The sequence below is a fragment of the Lactuca serriola genome, chromosome 4 (assembly GCF_051521515.1).
Source record: "Lactuca serriola cultivar US96UC23 chromosome 4, Lser_US96UC23_V15, whole genome shotgun sequence".
Lineage (NCBI taxonomy): Eukaryota > Viridiplantae > Streptophyta > Magnoliopsida > Asterales > Asteraceae > Lactuca > Lactuca serriola.
In genome coordinates, this window is record NC_136411.1 from 96,989,012 (window position 1) to 97,008,155 (window position 19,144).

At 31.4% G+C, this 19,144-nt stretch overlaps 1 protein-coding gene across 16 annotated transcripts; it reads left to right on the forward strand.

Annotated features, from left to right (window-relative positions):
• The first annotated feature begins 4,057 nt into the window (after window positions 1-4,057).
• Window positions 4,058-8,533, forward strand: LOC145102158 (uncharacterized). 16 transcript variants are annotated; one of them, XM_079039527.1, is made up of 7 exons: window positions 4,060-4,992; window positions 5,222-5,334; window positions 5,985-6,034; window positions 6,247-6,280; window positions 7,739-7,826; window positions 7,927-8,119; window positions 8,217-8,533. In XM_079039527.1, exons 1-5 carry the CDS (start codon window positions 4,885-4,887, stop codon window positions 7,743-7,745), a joined length of 312 nt encoding a protein of 103 aa, XP_078895653.1. In that variant the 5' UTR covers window positions 4,060-4,884; the 3' UTR covers window positions 7,746-7,826; window positions 7,927-8,119; window positions 8,217-8,533. The 16 variants fall into 16 exon arrangements, 5 of the variants coding, with proteins under 5 accessions (XP_078895656.1, XP_078895653.1, XP_078895652.1 ...); XM_079039529.1 differs by having other exon boundaries at window positions 4,061-4,992; window positions 6,247-6,288; XR_013706056.1 differs by adding an exon at window positions 5,424-5,529 and having other exon boundaries at window positions 4,062-4,992; window positions 6,247-6,288; window positions 7,739-8,119.
• The last annotated feature ends 10,611 nt before the right edge of the window (window positions 8,534-19,144 follow it).

Genomic DNA, 19,144 nt, shown 5'->3' on the forward strand with positions numbered 1-19,144 from the left:
AGTCGGGATGTTACATACTATTATCCCAAAGCCTAGAAGATAGTCCATATCCAAAATGGGCCCAAGATCAAGAAGGCCCACCACCAAAAAGCTTGCAGACCAACAAAAGGCCCAGGTCCCTACGTACGAAATGACCCGAGGCTAAAAGCCCAAAATCCTCTCTCGGCTCAGCGTACCACGAGTACGCCCGACATACTCACGACCCTAGCATATTCAGGACCTCAGGCACGTACACGCATCGTACGTCTAGGTACGCCTAGCATATGCAGAAACTGGCCAAATCCTTCTTTTAAGGTCTTAATCAGTTAAGACCTAACATCCAATTTTAGATCCAAGCTTATTGAAACGTATTAAGGCATAAAGTCGCAAACTTTATGCTTTTTCATGTCCTAATGGGACTCAAACCATGGATTTAGACATCTATCTCCCTTAATTGTTCAGCATCTCATGCATGGTTGAGTTCTAACCTCCAAGATCTGATTTTTATGACTCCATGCACTCTTAAGTCTTCAAAACGAAATCTTAAATGGTTTGGAGTAGTCTATAGTCCATAAGACCAAAGTTATAGCACCAAAACTTCTAAATCTACCCATCAAAAGAGATATATGCAAAGAACCAACAAGGTAAGGACTTTATACCTTCAAGAAACTTGAAATGGTGAATAACCTCTGGATCTACAAGCTCCCTTTTATCCAATGCTTCTCCACTAGATCTCTCATTCTTCAAGACACACCACAAACATTCAAAACACACACACAAGGTCAATATCTTTGTAAGATGGATTAGGGTTTCGAGGTTAGCTCAAAAGGAAATGGAGGCTGATAAGGTAAATGGGTTGAAGGAATTAATGAGCTTAAATATGGTGCAAACGCTAAAAATTAGGGTTTGCCCCTGACTTGTGTACGCCCAACGTATGTAGGGGACATCCCTGCCTCATGCAAACAATAGAGTACAGACCCCACGTACTCAAGCCCCAACGTCCAAATGAAGGAAAAAGATTGCTAAGAGTTTTACCTGGCTATTTGGGCGTTATATATATATATATATATATATATATATATATATATATATATATATATATATGTGTGTGTGTGTGTGTGTGTGTGTGTGTGTGTGTGTGTGAATATGTACTTCGGAAGGGAGAACACAGCTCCAGAATGTTGTGTTCTGGAGCAATTGGTCATTTAAAAAAATGTTGGTTATTTTTGTTAAAATGATCATTTATAAGGGTTAGATTACTCAATTTCCATTAAAAAAAATTATTAAGGCTATTAACTTTTTGGGTTCTCATTTGAACAACTTTATATATATATATATATATATATATATATATATATATATATATATATATATATATATATATATAGTCAGGATCTTTTGCGAACTTATATTTTCCCATGAACTCCAAGAACTATTTCGTGTGATTTTTTTTTCAAAAAAAATGACTTAAGGCATTAAGTTGGTTTTATAGAAGTGCATTCTAAAAAAAATCTTGAAAAAAGTGTGCACACATGCATGTGATTTTAGTTATTTTTGACGTACATATGCATTTCCGACGTTTGTGCATATATGCAACTTTCATGTGTGTAAAAAAACTTGAATATTTTTTTTTCGAATGTAATTTTTTATGACCGACTTATTTCCATAAGTCACTTTTTTTGGAAAAAAAATCACATGAAAATGTTCACAGAGTTCACGGGAAAATATGAATTCGTAAAAGATCATATATATATATATATATATATATATATATATATATATATATATATATATATATATATATATATATATATATATATAGAGAGAGAGAGAGAGAGAGATGGTTAAAAATACATCTCATTTGATCATTTACACATCCTATATAGTTTTTGAGATATTTTTATTAATTGGAATTGTATCGTTTTTTTTTTTTGAAAAAAATTATATAAGTAGTTACTAATAACTTGACTTTTGATAAATATGTCTATAAGGTGTCTAAAATGTGTCTTAATAACAATATATATATATATATATATATATATATATATATATATATATATATATATATATATATATATATAGGGTTAGATTCATGTGAGACGGCCTAATTTTGTGAGACCGTGAGATGCATTTATTTATTTATTTTTATTTTTTTAGTTAATTTAAGTTTCGAGAATAATATTTAAAAAAAGAATTTTTAGATTTTTCCATTTATTTTGCATTTTAAAATTATGTTTTAGAATATATACAGTGTAATATTCTATTAGAATATTTCACGTATTTTTTCAAAAAAAAAATGGAATTTTTTTTTCATTATTTTTTATTTTTTTAAATTTTTTTAGTTAATTCAAGTTCCGAAAATAATATTTAAAGAAAGAATTTTTAGATTTTTCCATTTATTTTGCATTTTAAAATCATTTTTTAGAATATGTCAATGTAATATTATATTAGAATATTTCACGTATTTATCAAAAAAAAAATGAACTTTATTTATTTATTTTTTATTTTTTAATTTTTTTTTTGTTTTTTTTTTTTAATTTTTTTTTGTTTTTTTTTAGTTAATTCAAGTTCCGAAAATAATATTTAAAAAAAGAATTTTTGGATTTTTTTATTTATTTTGCATTTTTAAATTATTTTTAGATTTGGTCTCACGGTATTACAAAATTAGAATGGTCTCAAATGAACCTGAACATATATATATATATATATATATATATATATATATATATATATGTATATATATATATATATATACATATATATATATATATATATATATATATATATATATATATATATATATATATATATATATATATATATATATATATATTTGGGCAACCTACTTCATATACGAGGGAAATAAGTAGACGTCAAATTTTATTAACAAAATTTCTTTCCACGTTTACGAAGTGTACGTCTTAAAGAGTTAACCATTTTTTTAAAATAACTTCGTCATACAGAAATAGTACTACCTAACCAATGCAATATTAGTCGAGAATCACATGTTTTCTTTTCAAATCTTTTAATTTATATTGTTTTGTTATTATTGTCTAATTTTTAATTATTGGTGTAAGATCTTAGCACGTCATTTTTGACTAGAGTGATATGATCTATCTCTGTCACACATATACCCATGTATGTATATGTAGATCATGTGGGGTAAATGATTTTAATTTAATTTTATTTGTTTATTTATTGTTTTGTTTTGATTTAGGTATCTTTTAATAAGGGTTAACCATAATTAGTCATATGGTAGAAAGTAAGATAACAAAAAATGAGGTTGCTATAAAAAATAAAAATCAGAAAGTACATTACTAAACCAGTGCAATATTAGTCGAACCTCACATGTTTCTTTATAAATCAATTAATTTATATTGTTTTATTATTATCATCGAATTTACAATTATTGGTGAAAGTTCTTAGCCATCATTTTTTATGGAGTGATATGATATATCTTTCTCACATATACATAGTGTATGTGTACGATAAATCATTCCTACATGGTGTTAATAGTAAACGGTTTTCAGCAGTAAACGATTTTAATCGGTTAATAGTTTTGGATATTAATAGTTAAACCATCACTACATGTAATAGTACAAAATGAGATTAAAAAAATTGATTGCTATAAAAATTGAAAATTAAAAAGTACATTGTTAAAAATTGGAAGATTAGAAATTACATTGCCATTACAAGATCGTGGCAACATAGGCTCGAAGATTGCATTAGACGGAGTCATCATTTGGTATAGTTACCATTTTCATGATTTCAAACTTGTTTAAATTCCTAAGGGAGGTAAGTTTTCCCTATTAGCAACCCAACACAATCTAATTTTTTTATAAAAAATTAATTTCTTTTTCCTCCACTTATATAACCCGATTCAATCCAATTATTCATACTCATTAGGAATCCAAACCAATCTAATTATACTATATATTAAAATTGTCTATCCTTAGATACAGTGACTAAGGGATTGACAAAAATTATCCCTCAATTATTAATATATATACATTATTTAATGTTTGTCAAAATTGCCCCACTTCTTTCTACAAGTTACAATTCGCTCATTCTAATTCATTTATTAAATTTTTTCCTGTTTCTGAAACTGTGTATTCCGCCACCGCCAAGCTTATGAGATAACAGATACGTGGCTTCTTCCTCTTTCTTTTTTCTGCATCTCCTTGCTTACTCACCCTCAATTGTATCTCTTCCCACCGCCATTGTTTCGTAGACCTTCCACCGCTTCTTTTTCCTTCTGCATACCTTCAATGCGATTCTTACCCTTCTCCTTCCAATTCTGTAAATCATTCATCAATCTGCTCCATCGCCTGGCTACATAACCAATTGTTTTGGGCCAACCCGCTATTATATGCCCATTTTTTCTGTATCTAACCTAATCGGAAACTTGGCTACCCTTAGATATGTTACATTTTTTCCTGTATCTAACCCAATCGGAAACTAAAGACAAAATGGATTTGCCTACAAATGGTATAACCTCAACTGAAATCTTCAATCGCTATCAGTTTCGCCATCACCATCACTCTGCGCATCAATTTATGTGGTGCTTCAGAAAAGGGGTTAGACCAAATAACCTGTTTGCTTTGAAGGTTGGAGTAGCGGTGGAGAACATCAAGTCTGCTATCACAAAGGGAGTAGTAGAAGCAGCCGGCATGTTCGTTCCCAAGTCACTGCCTCCGGTTTCCTTTATCTGCATCATCTCTCTTGCCAAATAATCCGACCCATTTGTTTCAACTGAGGAAACCACCGTACACCGCCATTGTTACCGTCTATTTCCGCCTCTCAACAATATAAATACTAGAGTTGAAGAACAAATTTATCATGCTTTCCTGACGACGATGTATGCTGTTCGATTCCCCTTTACTGATTTGAGGCTGAGAGCGACTGATGTTGAAAACGAGATGTTCATTGATCAAGGGTTTTGTTTATGGGATTTTCAAATTGAAATCCAAAGTTCAGCCGTTTGATCATATCTTCTCTGCAGTGCTGCTACTGGTAAGTTATATCTTATAGTCTGACTTTTATCAAACAAGCAAAGCAACGAATGTGATTATTAAAATTTAGAGACTGTGTTACGTATATCTCCATTGAGAAGTATAAGCAGGCTACCTTTTTTATTTTCTTTTATCTCCACTCCTGATGACATTGATTGTTTTACCTTTATGGTTAAACTTTATCATTTGATTATCTTACTTATATAGTAATCCATGATTTTTGGCTTCAGATTTTTCCCGCATCCAAGGTTATTGTTGCAGTCTCCACACAGTCCTCTCTCAGTCATCGCAAGCTTCCAATCGGTTATAACACCTTTCCTCTACCAACTTTGTCCTATTTTGTGTAAGTTTTGCTATAATTCCTTCATATTTTTTGTATCTGAATCATATTTATTTCATGAATGTGGATTTTAATACTTATAATTGTTTTAGGTTAAGTATATAGACGAAAGATTGACCAAATTACAGGGTGGGGTAACTTTGGTGATTCTAATTTGATTCTTGCTCTTGCTTATGTCTTGACTCTTGATCATTACAGGTTCGTTTGCCCCAGGAAGCACCTCATATGCTTCACTCTCCAACACCATCTGCTTACTATCTCTACACCTTTATTTCAAGTTTCTATCAATCTTTTTTCTGAACTTTGTTATGCTTTCTTATTTCACACATCTTTCCCAGTCTTATTCTCTACATTTGAAATTGTTGACTCACTCACCATCACAAGTCTGTTTGCCCCAATCAAAAGTTTTTTCCAAAAAAAAAATTACACCAAACTAATCAGGTTACAAGCCTATCATGTGACTAGATGCAATTTTCATGACCAAATTAATGGAAACAGACACACATAGATGTAATTTTAATGGATACAGAGAGTAGAAAGTAAAAGTTCCTTCCTGTTAGGCACTGTATTGTTGTTTATCAGTTAACAGCTGAAAGTTTCAATGGGTTATTGCATTTAACCTTATATTAACTTCTTTTTATATATTAATTTAGGTACTTCAAACATTTGAGTATGCTTTGGACAAGTTTTGAACTGTTTCAAGGTACATTGCTATTTGTTGAATTTCACCCTATTAGATTAAATGTAAGAATTAGCAATGTACTTTAATATATCACATATATCATAACAATTTAATTTCGTATCTTTCCATTTAAAAATTATGCTTCAATTTTTTTTCTTATCAACGAATTAAATCTTTTATCCACTTGCAACATGGTGTTAAATTTCCTCTTTTTTGTGTTTAAATTTTGTCAGTTAAGCATGATGATGTATGGTGGAGATGGCATAGGTGAGCTGGTAAGCCTGTTAAAAAATAAAAATTGTTATTAAATAAACTCTTTTTTTTTTTGCCGTTTTCGTTCTATAAGTTTCACATCATAGATCTAACATAAATTATCAAATTAAAAATCACAATGTTTAAGTTGCAATGAAAGATGATTAAAGTAAATATTTCTTAAACATGATTGAAGAAACTAATGGACGAAATCAACATTCGTTTAAAAATGAGAAAAGACACTTCATTTAATTTCAGGAAGTTGTCTACTGCTCATAGGTCCCCACAAAGGAACTAAAATATTAAACTTTATCATATAAAGCCACATGTAACTTTATGTCCAAAAGCCATTCCTAGCATCGCAAATCTGCAAAAGCTCCAAAACAAAAAAGCAAATAGTAATATACAGAAAAAGACCAAATTGCCCTTACTTTATAAATTTGAACTAGAACTGCATAGAACCTTTTATAGATCCCTTATTTCTTCTCTTTTTTTTTTTTTTTTTTTTGTCTTTTCTAAATAGAACCAAAAAAACCCTTTAGTATGATCCTCACTGCTTCTCTTTTTATCAACCTTTTTCAATTGAGCCCAATCCAAAAGAATGAAAAAAAAATCAGATAAACCTCTTTTAATGTAACCCAAGTTATTCCAATAATTCCTTTGCCATCATTTGATCCTCACTGCTTGGATTTTAGATCCTAGCAGACAAATGAAATCAAAGGTTAGCATTTTTTATTAATAAAAAAGCGTAAAATGCACCAAATAGCAACTTAGTTTCACTAATTGTTTATTATAACATCCTACTTCCATATCTATAATTGGTTGGAATTTTCATAGCATACCGCCTAATAAAGAAAAAAGGTTGAAAGCATAATGGTGTAAAAAATGGGATGCTTACAAATAAATGAAAGTATGTTGCTATTTCCATCATGTTACTACTTAATTTCTTGAACGTACTTTGCTTATTCGGTTACAAACAGTTTTATGATGCACCGGTTAATGGATGTAAGAAAGGATAGAATGAAACAACGATGCCAACCAGTTCCATTATTTGGATTACTTATTTGATAAAACTTTATGATGCACCGGTTAATGTTTTGAATATTGCAATGGTCCATGCCACCTCCTTCGCCCAATCACTTCCTTTTCATCGAAGATTTCGTTTGTTGACTCTCTCAGCGGTTTCCCGTTTCCATTCCTGGCTTCCTCTTCTCACCTCTTTGTTAGGTTACATTTCCATTTCATTGTAACTCTCCCACCTCTAATTTCTTTTCCCATTTTGGTTTTCGAGTTGACTAGGACCAATGAATTGGATGCTGATTACAAATATCTGTTCTTTCACCTTTAAAATCCACAAAAAAATTTTCATTTGTATGTAAGGTCGATTACATCAATTTGGTTGCTTTTTATAGTTTGTTTTTTTAAATGGGCTGTCAGTTTTTTGAAATTTGATTAAAATATGTTTATTTGCAGGGTTTAATGTTGAGATGGAGAACATATATTGAACAGGATTAGAGAAGAAATTATGAAGGCAGCAGATGAGTACAATGGATTCAGTTTGGTAATTTCTTTTGACTTCGATCGACTCTTTTTTTCTTTCTACCAACTCCATCCGCTTTTTCTACTTTGTTTCCGAAATTGGAACGTGCTCTTCTTATTAGCTTCGCTCACCACATGTTCGATAAAATGCCTTTGAGGCATTCGCAACAATTGTAACCAGGAAGAGCCCTCTCAATGCGATTCCCTGAAATGTATAAAGATCAAGATTGTTGATTGTGGAATGTTGAATAACACCTTCTTTCACTTTTGAGATTAGGTCAACTAAATTAGAATTCCGCTATTATGGGTAAAAGAGTAAGCACATTGTTATTTTCGACAATTTTCCCTTCAACTAATATGATGACGTGTTCCATTTTAGAGGAATATGATGTACTTTCCATATATCATGCAGGACCTACTCTCATGAATAATATGAAATGGCAAAACATTAGTATCCTCAAAACACTACATTTGTCCATACAGCTAGCTCAGAAGCTGATCAAAACCTACGTAAGACATAATCTAGACTGTTAAGGACAACCAATAAATGTATCACATTTACCATAATATCCATGTATTTTCAATTTAATGATACTTATGTCTTTTGTTTGTTGTAGTAACCAACCATTTTGGAAATCATTTGTACTACCCTCAAATGTAATGTAAAAACCTATGAGTTTGAATCAAATCTTTCAGAAGGTTATCAGCCCATGCGGAGCATGGGTCTCCCACTAGTTTATATTAAAAATATATAAATAAAAAGAATTATATTAATATTAGTTTTTTTTTTGTAGAGAAAAATAAATTATATATTTCACTATATTTTATTTGAGTTTTTACTAAATATAAAAAGTAAATATTAACTAAATTAGATTAAAATTTAAAAGTAAATTTAAATCCACCTATCTAATAAGGACACTTGGCAACATAAAAAAAAATAAAAATGCACAAACCTTTTGGTTAACGGTTCATTGGGGCAGTCTACATCACCAAATATGTTTTATTTTTACTTTTCTTTTTATATTTTTTTGGTGAGATAATCTCAAAAGATCACCAATGAGGATAGTCTAATGAACCGGAGACTATTGGGATATATAATCTTTTTCTTCTCTTCTAATAAAACAGTACTAAAATTGTCACCTGGCATTCCCTTAGCCACTCCCCCTCGCATTTTCCCGCTCAAAAATTATAAGTGAAGTTCCCAATTTGCTCTTTTATTCGAAAAAATTATTGTACATCATCAAACATGAATCATGAATCAATAAATATGTAAATCAGGAAATAAATCAGAAAATTTCAAACTTAAAATTTCAAATTTAAGTCTGTGGAATATGGAATATCAATCCCAAAAAATTAGGTAATCAATTTAATTTCCCTTTAATATCAATCGCAAAAAATCAAGCAATCAGTTTAGGAAGAGGTGATATATTTCGATACAATTGCAGAAGTCAATACGATTCTTGTTTACGTGATTTATTCAATACGATTTTAAAGGTCACATATTCATCATCAGGTCAGCAAGACTACATTATTCTTTACCTTTTAGATGTTCTATTTTCATCCACATTCTTAATCGATTGCAACCCACTTTTCATTCTTTAATTCTTATTTACTAACATGTTAACCATTTCGATGAATAGCAACCAAGTTTCTTTCACTTTTCCCTCTATTTTTTTTACCTGCTATGTATAAGAGTCGGATACATTGGTATTTCTTTATGAATAAGATTTTGGTTAATTGACATGTATAAGTATACTTCACGATTTTTCTGTTTCATCGGTTTTTTCCGTTTTTTTTTTTTTTTTTTTTTTTTTTTTTTTTTTTTTTTTTTTTTTACATTTTATGTGTAAGATCACTTTTTCCCTATTGTTTTACCTATTATGTGTAAGAGTCTGATACATTGATATTTCTTTATGTATAAGATTCTGGTACATATAGTCGTTATGTGTGTATGTTGATTTTTATTTTTCTTTATGTGTGTATGTTATATAACTGTATGTGCTTATAATTCACAATTGTTATACAAGTTGTAAAACGACCGTTTTCCCCTTTTCCATTTCATTTTCTACATAAAATACCATATTGCCCCTAAGTTGAAAAGTATTTGATACACGTGTTTACAAGTAAAAAAAATTAAATATATAAATCAATATGTGATTTACGATTTCTCTATTATATTTGAATTTTTTTGTTAAATATACAAGTTTATTCTGTTTATGTACTTATAGTTCAAGATTTTTCTGTTTCATTAGTTTTTTCCTTATTTTTTTTACATGTTTTGTATATTTTAAAAGTATTTGATACATATGTTTACATGTAAAACAATTAAATATATGAATCAATCAGTGCTTTACGATTTTCCACTTTATATTTGAAATTTTTTGTTAAATATACAAGTTTATTCTATTTATGTGCTTATACTTCACGATTTTTTGTTTCATTAGTTTTTTCCTTATTTTTTTTTTTCTGTATTTAGAAGAGAAGATTTTTTGGTAAATACATGTTTATTCTATTTATGTGCTTATACTTCACGATTTTTCTGTTTCATCAGTTTTTTCCTTATTTTTTCTTTATTTAGAAGAGAGTATTTTTTTTTGTTAAATATACAAGTTTATTCTGTTTATGTGCTTACACATCAAGATTTTTTCTGTCTCATCGGTTTTTTCGTTATCTTTTTACCTGTTATGTACATTTGAAAAGTATTTGATACATATGTTTAAATGTAAAACAGTTAAATATATAAATCAATCAGTGCTTTACAATTTTCCTATTTATATTTGAAATTTTTTGTTAAGTATACAAGTTTATTCCGTTTATGTGCTTATACTTCATATTTTTTTGTTTCATCAGTTTTTTCTTTATTTTTTTCTTATTTAGAAGAGAAGAATTTTTGTTAAATATACAAGTTTTTTCTGTTTAGTTTTTGATTTTTAGTTTTTTTCTCATTATATTATTGTACTTTCTTATATATGTATCTTATATAAGTGTATGTGCTTATACTTCATAATTGTTATACAAGTTGTAAAATGACCATTTTCTCATTTTCCACATCATTTACTACATAAAATACCATATTACCCCTAATTTGAAAAGTATTTGATATATATGTTTACAAGTAAAACAATTTTAGGTGTTGTCCTCTCTCCTTGAGGTTGAGGGTTCAAATCTCGTTGGACACATAGGTGGATTTAGGAGTAGTTTAGGATAATGTTGTATTTGCCGTTCATAAAAAAACAATTAAATAAATAAATCAATTAGTGGTTTATGATTTTTCTGTTTAAATTTTAATTTTTTTGTTAAATATACAAGTTTTTTTTTTTTTAAATAGCAAGGTACAATGGAACATATTACTCCTATAAAGGAAATTGACTCAATCAATGACGATTTCACAATTAAAGTTCGGATCATACGTCTTTAGACTCAAAAGTCAAAATTTGATGCAAATGACACATACTTGATAGAAATGATTCTAATGAATGAGGAGGTATAAGATGCATATATTCAATTATTATTTTTGTAAAAAAAATTATTCATATTCATAAGCCATTATATTTAAATGTTTGTTATTTGTTGCTTTTTAGGGAAGCAAAATTCATGCATCTTGTGTGAAGAAATAGTTTTCAAAATTTCAGCGCTATCTTAAAGAAGATAGTTCAATATATGTCAAGAAACCTAACGTAGCACAAAATACTTCAAAATTTAAGTTTGCTGATCCAGAAAGAAAACTTGCCTTTTACCACGATACAACTGTAAAAGATTGTGAAAACTTTTTTGGATCCGCACACGGCTTTGATTTTGTTGACTTCAATAGGATCGTTTCGAACAACATCCTGGAGTCAAAGTGTAACATACACGTTTTGAAATCGTGTATTGTAAATTATAAAAATTAATAATATTATGAAATATTATGTGAAATTGAGTGTTGAAGTCTAACAGATAGTTTTTACTAGAAATGAAGTAAAACTATGTTTAAAATCACTCAGAAAATATTGGAAGCCTTATGAGATTCCAATTAAAAGCCAAATAGTGAAATTTAGCGAAAATATAAAATTTGAAATAAGTAAAATTTTCTTATTGGAATTTGTAAATAATCTCGTTAGAAACTTGTAGGTGAAAACCACATCGAAATCCGAGTTATAATGAATAAGTTATGACCAATCGAAGATCCGCGACAAAACCGGCACGACGCCGAATGACGTAAAAAGTGAGTTTTTGATAAACTACTTTTTAGCCTTAGTAATCTAAATGATATTCGTAGTATTTATTAAACCGAGAAATTCGATAAAAAGAACGCCAAAATCTGACTTCGTATGAGAAAGTTATGATTTTTCTAAGTTTCAGCTTAGCATCAGACAACTAAAAACTCGAATTTTAGATCAAATGATTTTTAGCCGACACAACCTAAACGAGAATTGAAGATCTCGTCAATAGTAATACAACGGTAAAAAGTATGACGAAAACGGATGTCGGATGAAGAAATTATGAATTTTTAACAGATTTACCAGTCCCGGTCTGTTAAAAATAATAATATTAAAAATAAATTCAAAATTAGCCGACGAAGTCTAAACAAAAGTTATAGAGCATAATTGTACCTACGCGTGCATATAAAGAACGTCAAAAATGGAGCCCGTGTGAGAAAGTTATGGATTTTAGAAGATTTGGGTTCATTTTCCGAGGAATCTCGCATGGATAAGCCTTATCCAGAACCGGCCATGTCACCTGATGCGCTGTGCGTCCGAACGTACGATGTGTGTTGCCTTCTGATTGGACTGAAGTGGAAGCCTATCCCCGTCTGACACGCCTCGCTCCGTGTCGCGTCCGAGCTTTGCGCAGATGGCCCTTCGCATGCACGTCGCGTGCATTCGCCTCCTGCTGACACCTGCCCTCGCTGACTCACCCCTTCTCGGCCGAACCCTCGCATCCTCGCCCTATAAATACAAGGCTTGCGAGCCTTCTCGGTTAATTTTAAGAAATTGCCATTTTCACCCATTTTTCAATATTTTTACTATTTTCACATCCCCCGAAGCCCCGGTGTCAATTTTAGCACCCGAAACACGTTTTGAAGTTCCCGAGAAGCCCGAAAAATTTACCTTTTTGGTTTTGAAGCTCTACCTTTGCAGAGCATGGTTTTTTTCAATAAAGCTCCCGGTTTTCAACGAATAAAGTCATATTTGGAGCCGAAATGCTGCTCAAATTACTATTTTAACCCCCGGTTATTTCAAGGTGAGTTTAATATATAGGAACAATTGTATGTTATGTGTTATATGTGCTCTGTGCTTTTCAGTGTTATTATTCCAGGTTATTTTCCCATGTTATTTTTATTTGCTTTTTTTAATTGCAAAAAAATACCTTTCACCATGTGATCAGTGAAAGGACTTAGATTCACGTTGGTACTGGTATGTAGCCTCTGGCCATGTAGAACATGTCTCCGTAAGAGAATGATTTATATTCTATGGCATTGGCAGAAGGTTAGACAAGGCTGAAAGCCTGAAATCTACCAAAATGTTTAATCAGAAAGTGTATGTCTTCTATGCCATTTGGGCCAAAGCTTTATTGATGTATATCTAGTATGGAAATCGTTATGTCTCATTGATTGTATATCTTTGAATCAAATCAATGATTGATATGGAAAGTTTGTCACATGATTCACATATGCCCTTGTTGTTCCTTGTTCCTCTTTGCTTCTGCCATATTGAAGTATATATATGGCATAACGTTATGTTGTATCTATTATTGAACTCACTAAGCGTCACTGTTTACCCTCTCAATGTTTAACAAATTTGCAGGAGATAAGTAACCAGTATATGTTGGATTAGTGTCTAAGTCCATAACTATTTTGGTATGTACTTGACCAGATGGTGCATGGTCCTTTTGGGTTGCCTTTACCAAAGCAACTTGATAGGATGAATTATGGAGAGAAAGGATTAAATATGATTTATTAATATATTATGAGAATAATATATTAAAGGAGAAATCATATTGTTTAATTAATATTAGTCAAGAATTAATAAGAATTAAGTTTGTGACTAAAAGAGATTAATTAAACTTAAGGGACTAGAATTGTAATTATAAGATAATTGCAATTGGGCCATGGATTGCCTTATATTATAAGGTTGGACGAATTCTATGGGGAAACCCATTGGAAATCATCCAAGGCCTTTAAGGAAAGGAGTCCATGGGTTGCTTAGAGCTTAAGCATCCAAATTAGGGTTTCCTTGTTAGATAACCCTAATAGCCTCACTATATATAGAACCCTTATGCTCCAAAAACGTGGTGAACTTGTTCTCTAGGGTTTCCACACGTTTTTGGTAGCCTCCTTCTCTCCTCCTCTTCATCCTCTTGCTCTTGGTGTTTGTGAACCATTAGAGGAGTGACATTTGTGACTCTAAGCTTTCTAAAGTCAATACAAGAAGGATTTGAGATTGTTATTGCTACATAACAATCAAGGTATGATCTAAACCCTAATTTATATGTTATACTGATTATCATATTCTAGATCTAGTGTTTATAGTCTTGGATAACTTGCATGTACAATAGAGAAACCTAGATCCAAGCATTAGGGTTTGTATGAGCACATAGGATGTTCTTATAGCTAAAACCCATCAGTGGTATCAGAGACTTGGTTGGTTTCTATTGTATTGATGCATTATGTAGCTGAAAATCGAAATCTGGCTTACTGTTCGACCTGACTTGGCGAGTCACTACTTGGACTCGGCGAGTCAGCCTAACTTGGCGAGTTCCAGAGTGTGACTCGGCGAGTCGGAGCGTCAGACAGAGGAAACTTTGGATTTTGTTGCTATTTTGCTTAAGGATTATTACCATATTCGTTTCAAACCTATAAAATACGAATTTTATTGTTTCTTAATGAATATCCTTGCCAAAACACAAGATAATTGCCAATTGATTAGATAATAACTTCCTTATATGATAAAGATTGAATTATTTGTATTAATTGGGTAACTTATTTTGCAAGAAATTGAAAATTAGGTCAAATATACATAATGATGAAATTAATTGTTTAATTTATATTATTTGTTATTTGATCCTTGTGTTATGAAAAATTTCAATTTTTTCCCTTTAGGTTTTATAGTTTAAACTTAAACTCAAAAACTTAGTTTTGAAATTTAAATAGTTGAAACCCTAATGTTTTGAAAAGGTTTCAAAACTTGCCTTCAAGTTTTGGAATTTAAATTTTGATGTATATTTAAATTCTAAACCTAATGTTTTGAAATGTTTAAAAACTTGCCCTCAAGCTTTGGAATTTAAAAGTTGATTAAAAGTTTAATTTAGGAATGTTAAATTCTAAAACCCTAGTATTGTTTTGAAAAGTTCAAATCACACCCTTATGGTTTTATTAATTAATTAAGGTGTATAATTAAAAGAGGTTTAATAAATCCATAAAGTTTTGGTTTACAATTTAAGTGAATTAAAGGTATAATTATTAAATTTGACCACATAGTATTTTAAAAGTGTAAAATACACCCTATACTATATATAACATTAAAAGTCTAACATTATATATATGTATGAGTAAAAGTCAGTCTTACCGTTAGTGGGCCTCATTCACGAAGCTGGTCTATAAGGGGTGTTTAAGGAAATTGCCTATAAAATGACGATTGAATGGGTATCCACTCTTACCCACCGCACTTTTGACTAGTGGAGGGTCGTTAGCCGAACGGGTAGGATAGGACAAAACCTTCCATTATAAGTATAATGAAGTACAAAAGTAACTAAATGTTTTACAAATTCCCAATCTTAGTTACTTAGGCAAAAGTGAATTGATGCAATTCCATGAAATTACACTTTGTGCCCTTGCAAAGACGTTAGTGGAGCATGTGTGGTTAACCGGCACACTAAATGGTTTTAAGCAATGGTAGCAAAGGGTGACTCAATGTTTGTCATAGTTCGGTGGAGCGTGTGTGGTTTACCGGCACATCGAATAGGTGACTGTAACATGTGAGGGCACCATGTAAGTTTGCATGGTTATTCACACCCCGCTTTGTGATCCTCGGCATCCCAGTCACAAACTAGAGGGGCATATCGAGATTTAAACATGCCATTAAAAATTTCAATGAATCTCAAAGGATCTAGGAGTTTTCATAGATTTAAAACTTAAATTTCTTTTTTGTTTTTCATGGTGGAAATTAGTGAATCGTCATTCACTTACCTTCAAATATTCTGTAACTAGATTACGGCATCCCTTTTGTAGGTTGTAGCGTATTATGTTGGGTCCTAGCCTTAGTATCTCATTTGGGTGATTTACTAAGGACTCAATCGATCAACTATGGTCTTCCCTAATCCCGTGGAACAAGCATTCCACATGAAGATGATATTCCACGATTTGATCGAGGAACAAGAAATCATACTTCACTTCCTCCACCTCCTCCAATTATTCTCCCTAACCCACAAGTTCGAAGGCTTGAAAAGTTCAAGCTCACTCAAGCCCTTTTGGCAAGTAAACATAAAGAAGGAAAGTCGGTGTGTGCACACGTCCTAGAGATGAAGTCACACATTGATAAGATAAGAATGTTGGGATCCATTGTCTGTGAGGAGATGGCTGTTGACTGGGTTCTTCATTCACTTCCTAACTCGTATAGTGAGTTCGTAAGAGAGTACTATATGATGAACCACGACGTGACCCTTATAGATCTCACTTATATGCTTATTGCTGCTGAATCAGAAATGGTTTGGCGCAATGGAAAAGCAAAGTTGATTGGTGAATCTGCCTTCCAGACCTCTATGGATATAGGCAATGGCAACGAAAGACATGCCATGATCGAAGAGTTTGATCATAAGAGAAAGGCAATATCTGAAGTAGTTCCATGTGCTGTTCCAAAAGAGTCGATTTGCTTTTATTGCCAAGAGAAGGGGCATTGGAGACGAAGCTACCCTATTTACCTAAGAGATCTAAGAGATGGGAGAATCAAAACGTATGGCTCTGCTTTAGGTAAAATCCATTGACTAACTCTTTTAAGCTCCTTTTCTAGATTCTTAATACATAATGTGATAAGATTACCATTGATGTTTTGTAGGATCGAAGAAAAGAAAGGAAGCTTAAGGGAAGAAGTGAGCAGAATCTAACCGTGAAGAAATGGATTTCGATCGCATTACTTGAAGATTAGATTCTTGAGCTACTACTTAGAGTTAGATTTAGAAATATGTATTAGCATAGTTTTTCAATGAATTGCATTGTAAGGACAAATTTTTCCACGATAAAATAAATTTTGATTTTATATTATTTATTTATCCTTGCAATGGCATGCATGAAAATTGATGTTTGAGGGTTTCTAATATTAGCAATAATGGATTTGATTCTTAATTATGTTGTTTATGGAAATGTCGAGAATTTACCAAATAGGGAGAGTTTCTCATCGCCCAAGTTTCAATTGGACAGAAACTTGGAATCATGCAACTTGGTTGCACGATGAATGAGAAATTTCATATTTGGAAATTAGACTAATTCATTGACAAAGTGTCAAGTGAAGGACTAGGAGATCGAGTACACAAAGTTGCGTGTTGATCAAGTCCACCATAAGAGTAACAAAGATATTCGTCATGATTTACTAAAGGTTTAGTAAATATGATTAAGTGTAATTCTGAATTGATTGAAAAGGTTTAAATCAATAGCAGAACGAATAAGAAGAATCAAGTAGGCAGAAAGATAAAAGTTTCTCCATTCTAAGAAGAAGGGAGAGTACCTTTTATGCTTTATGATAAGTCTTAATGATTAAGAACCATATCTCAATTGATCCTCTAAGTGAGTCTTAGTACAATTGTATGTCTAAGAAAAGGAATCAAGAATTGAAGAAATGGTTAAATCAAGAAGTCAATCATATTTCGTTCCAAAGCAAGTCTTAGAGTTAAGATCTGTGACATTGAGTGACAAGTATTAAGAAGGTTTATAACATTCATCTAATGTGGAAAGTTGTGATGTCTTGGATAAGACAAAGACCAACTATGGCCAATTTATGAAGTGTTTTGATAAAAGCTACACTAACTCTTGAATATTTGTCAAGAAATGTTTATTGACAAGAGAATCTTATATGTCAAGGAGTCAGTGGGAGTCTTAATGGTCTTGGAAGGTTTCAAGAACAAATCAAAATAAACCTTATCGATCATCACTAGCACACGAGTTGAGGTTTACAACCTATCGTGTTGACACTATTTTGTTTCTGTGCCATTCCAATTGAGTTAATTATGCATGTGAGTTCTATGAGTTCTCATTTAAACGCATAAAAGGCAGGCACCTTGATCAATGGAAAGTACATTGATAAGAAAGGGTGAGCTGCTTAACTACTTGGAAGACATGGTGGGCAGTTGTGTTACTATAAGGCAAGAAGTCAAGATTAAGAAAGTTCGGTCCATATGAGTTTGAATTTGTCGTAAACTTTGGTTTTGACAAATTCACATGGATAGGAACACATACACTATTAAAATCTAAGTGTCATAAGATTCCCTCCTTCATAAAAATGGCTGTGAGGAAATGCTTTCACTAATAGAGATTTTAAGAAGATAGTGATTGTGAAATTGTATTCTCGAATTCGATTATGGTTACGGTATCCCTTTCCATAATTCGAACCGTGAGATTTGACAATTAGTCTAAATTGATTAGACACACATATGAGCTATCTAAGGGAAAGGTGTATAAGCTTAGATAAAGGATTATCAAAGCATTAGGTATTAGAAACATGAACTTAAGAAATTGAATAAGTATTGTTTTTCTGGAAGTTAAGTTGGTTTCTGAATACATGTCAAAGCTAGTGGGAGCATAAGTGTTATGTTTATAATAATTATCATGATAGTGGGAGCATAAATGTTATGATTGCATGATTATTATGGAAAGTATTGCAAGTTAGCAATATTAATTATAGAAAAACAAAAGTCATACTTTGCAAAGTTGTAATGGTTGAATAGTTGTTTTGCTATAATTAAGGGAGAGAATATTATGCTTCATTTCAAATCTAAAGGCTTAGGTTGTGGAATGTTAATAATTTAGTCAAGGAAACATAGTGTGTTCTAAAATTTTCAATTATGATTACGGCATTCCTCTTCATAGTTCGAATTTCGAGAACGTAGCATATAAAATATTATGGCAGAAGATTGATAAAGTATCAAATCTTTATGTAAGACATTATGCATCGTGTCCCATACGCTTCGGGTTTAGGATCGATTGCAAATGCTATAACATTTGACCATTCTAAAATTTTCCAAATGTCTAGCGCATTTAGAGGGAAAAGGACAAGAATCGGTTTTTGACTAAGATAATTAAACAACTATTAAAGGACAATCCAAAGTTCGCCTAGGATTGGTCGCTTGTGAGTAGTTGGAAGTATAGTATTG

What these genes read in the sequence shown, in the direction of transcription:
- LOC145102158 (XM_079039526.1), top strand. Translation starts at nt 4,885, where the DNA reads ATGTTGAAAACGAGATGTTCATTGATCAAGGGTTTTGTTTATGGGATT. An exon ending in TCTCTGCAGTGCTGCTACTG is followed by an intron (nt 4,993 to 5,221) that starts GTAAGTTATATC and finishes TTTTGGCTTCAG; the next exon opens with ATTTTTCCCGCATCCAAGGT. An exon ending in AAGTTTTGAACTGTTTCAAG is followed by an intron (nt 6,035 to 6,246) that starts GTACATTGCTAT and finishes AAATTTTGTCAG; the next exon opens with TTAAGCATGATGATGTATGG.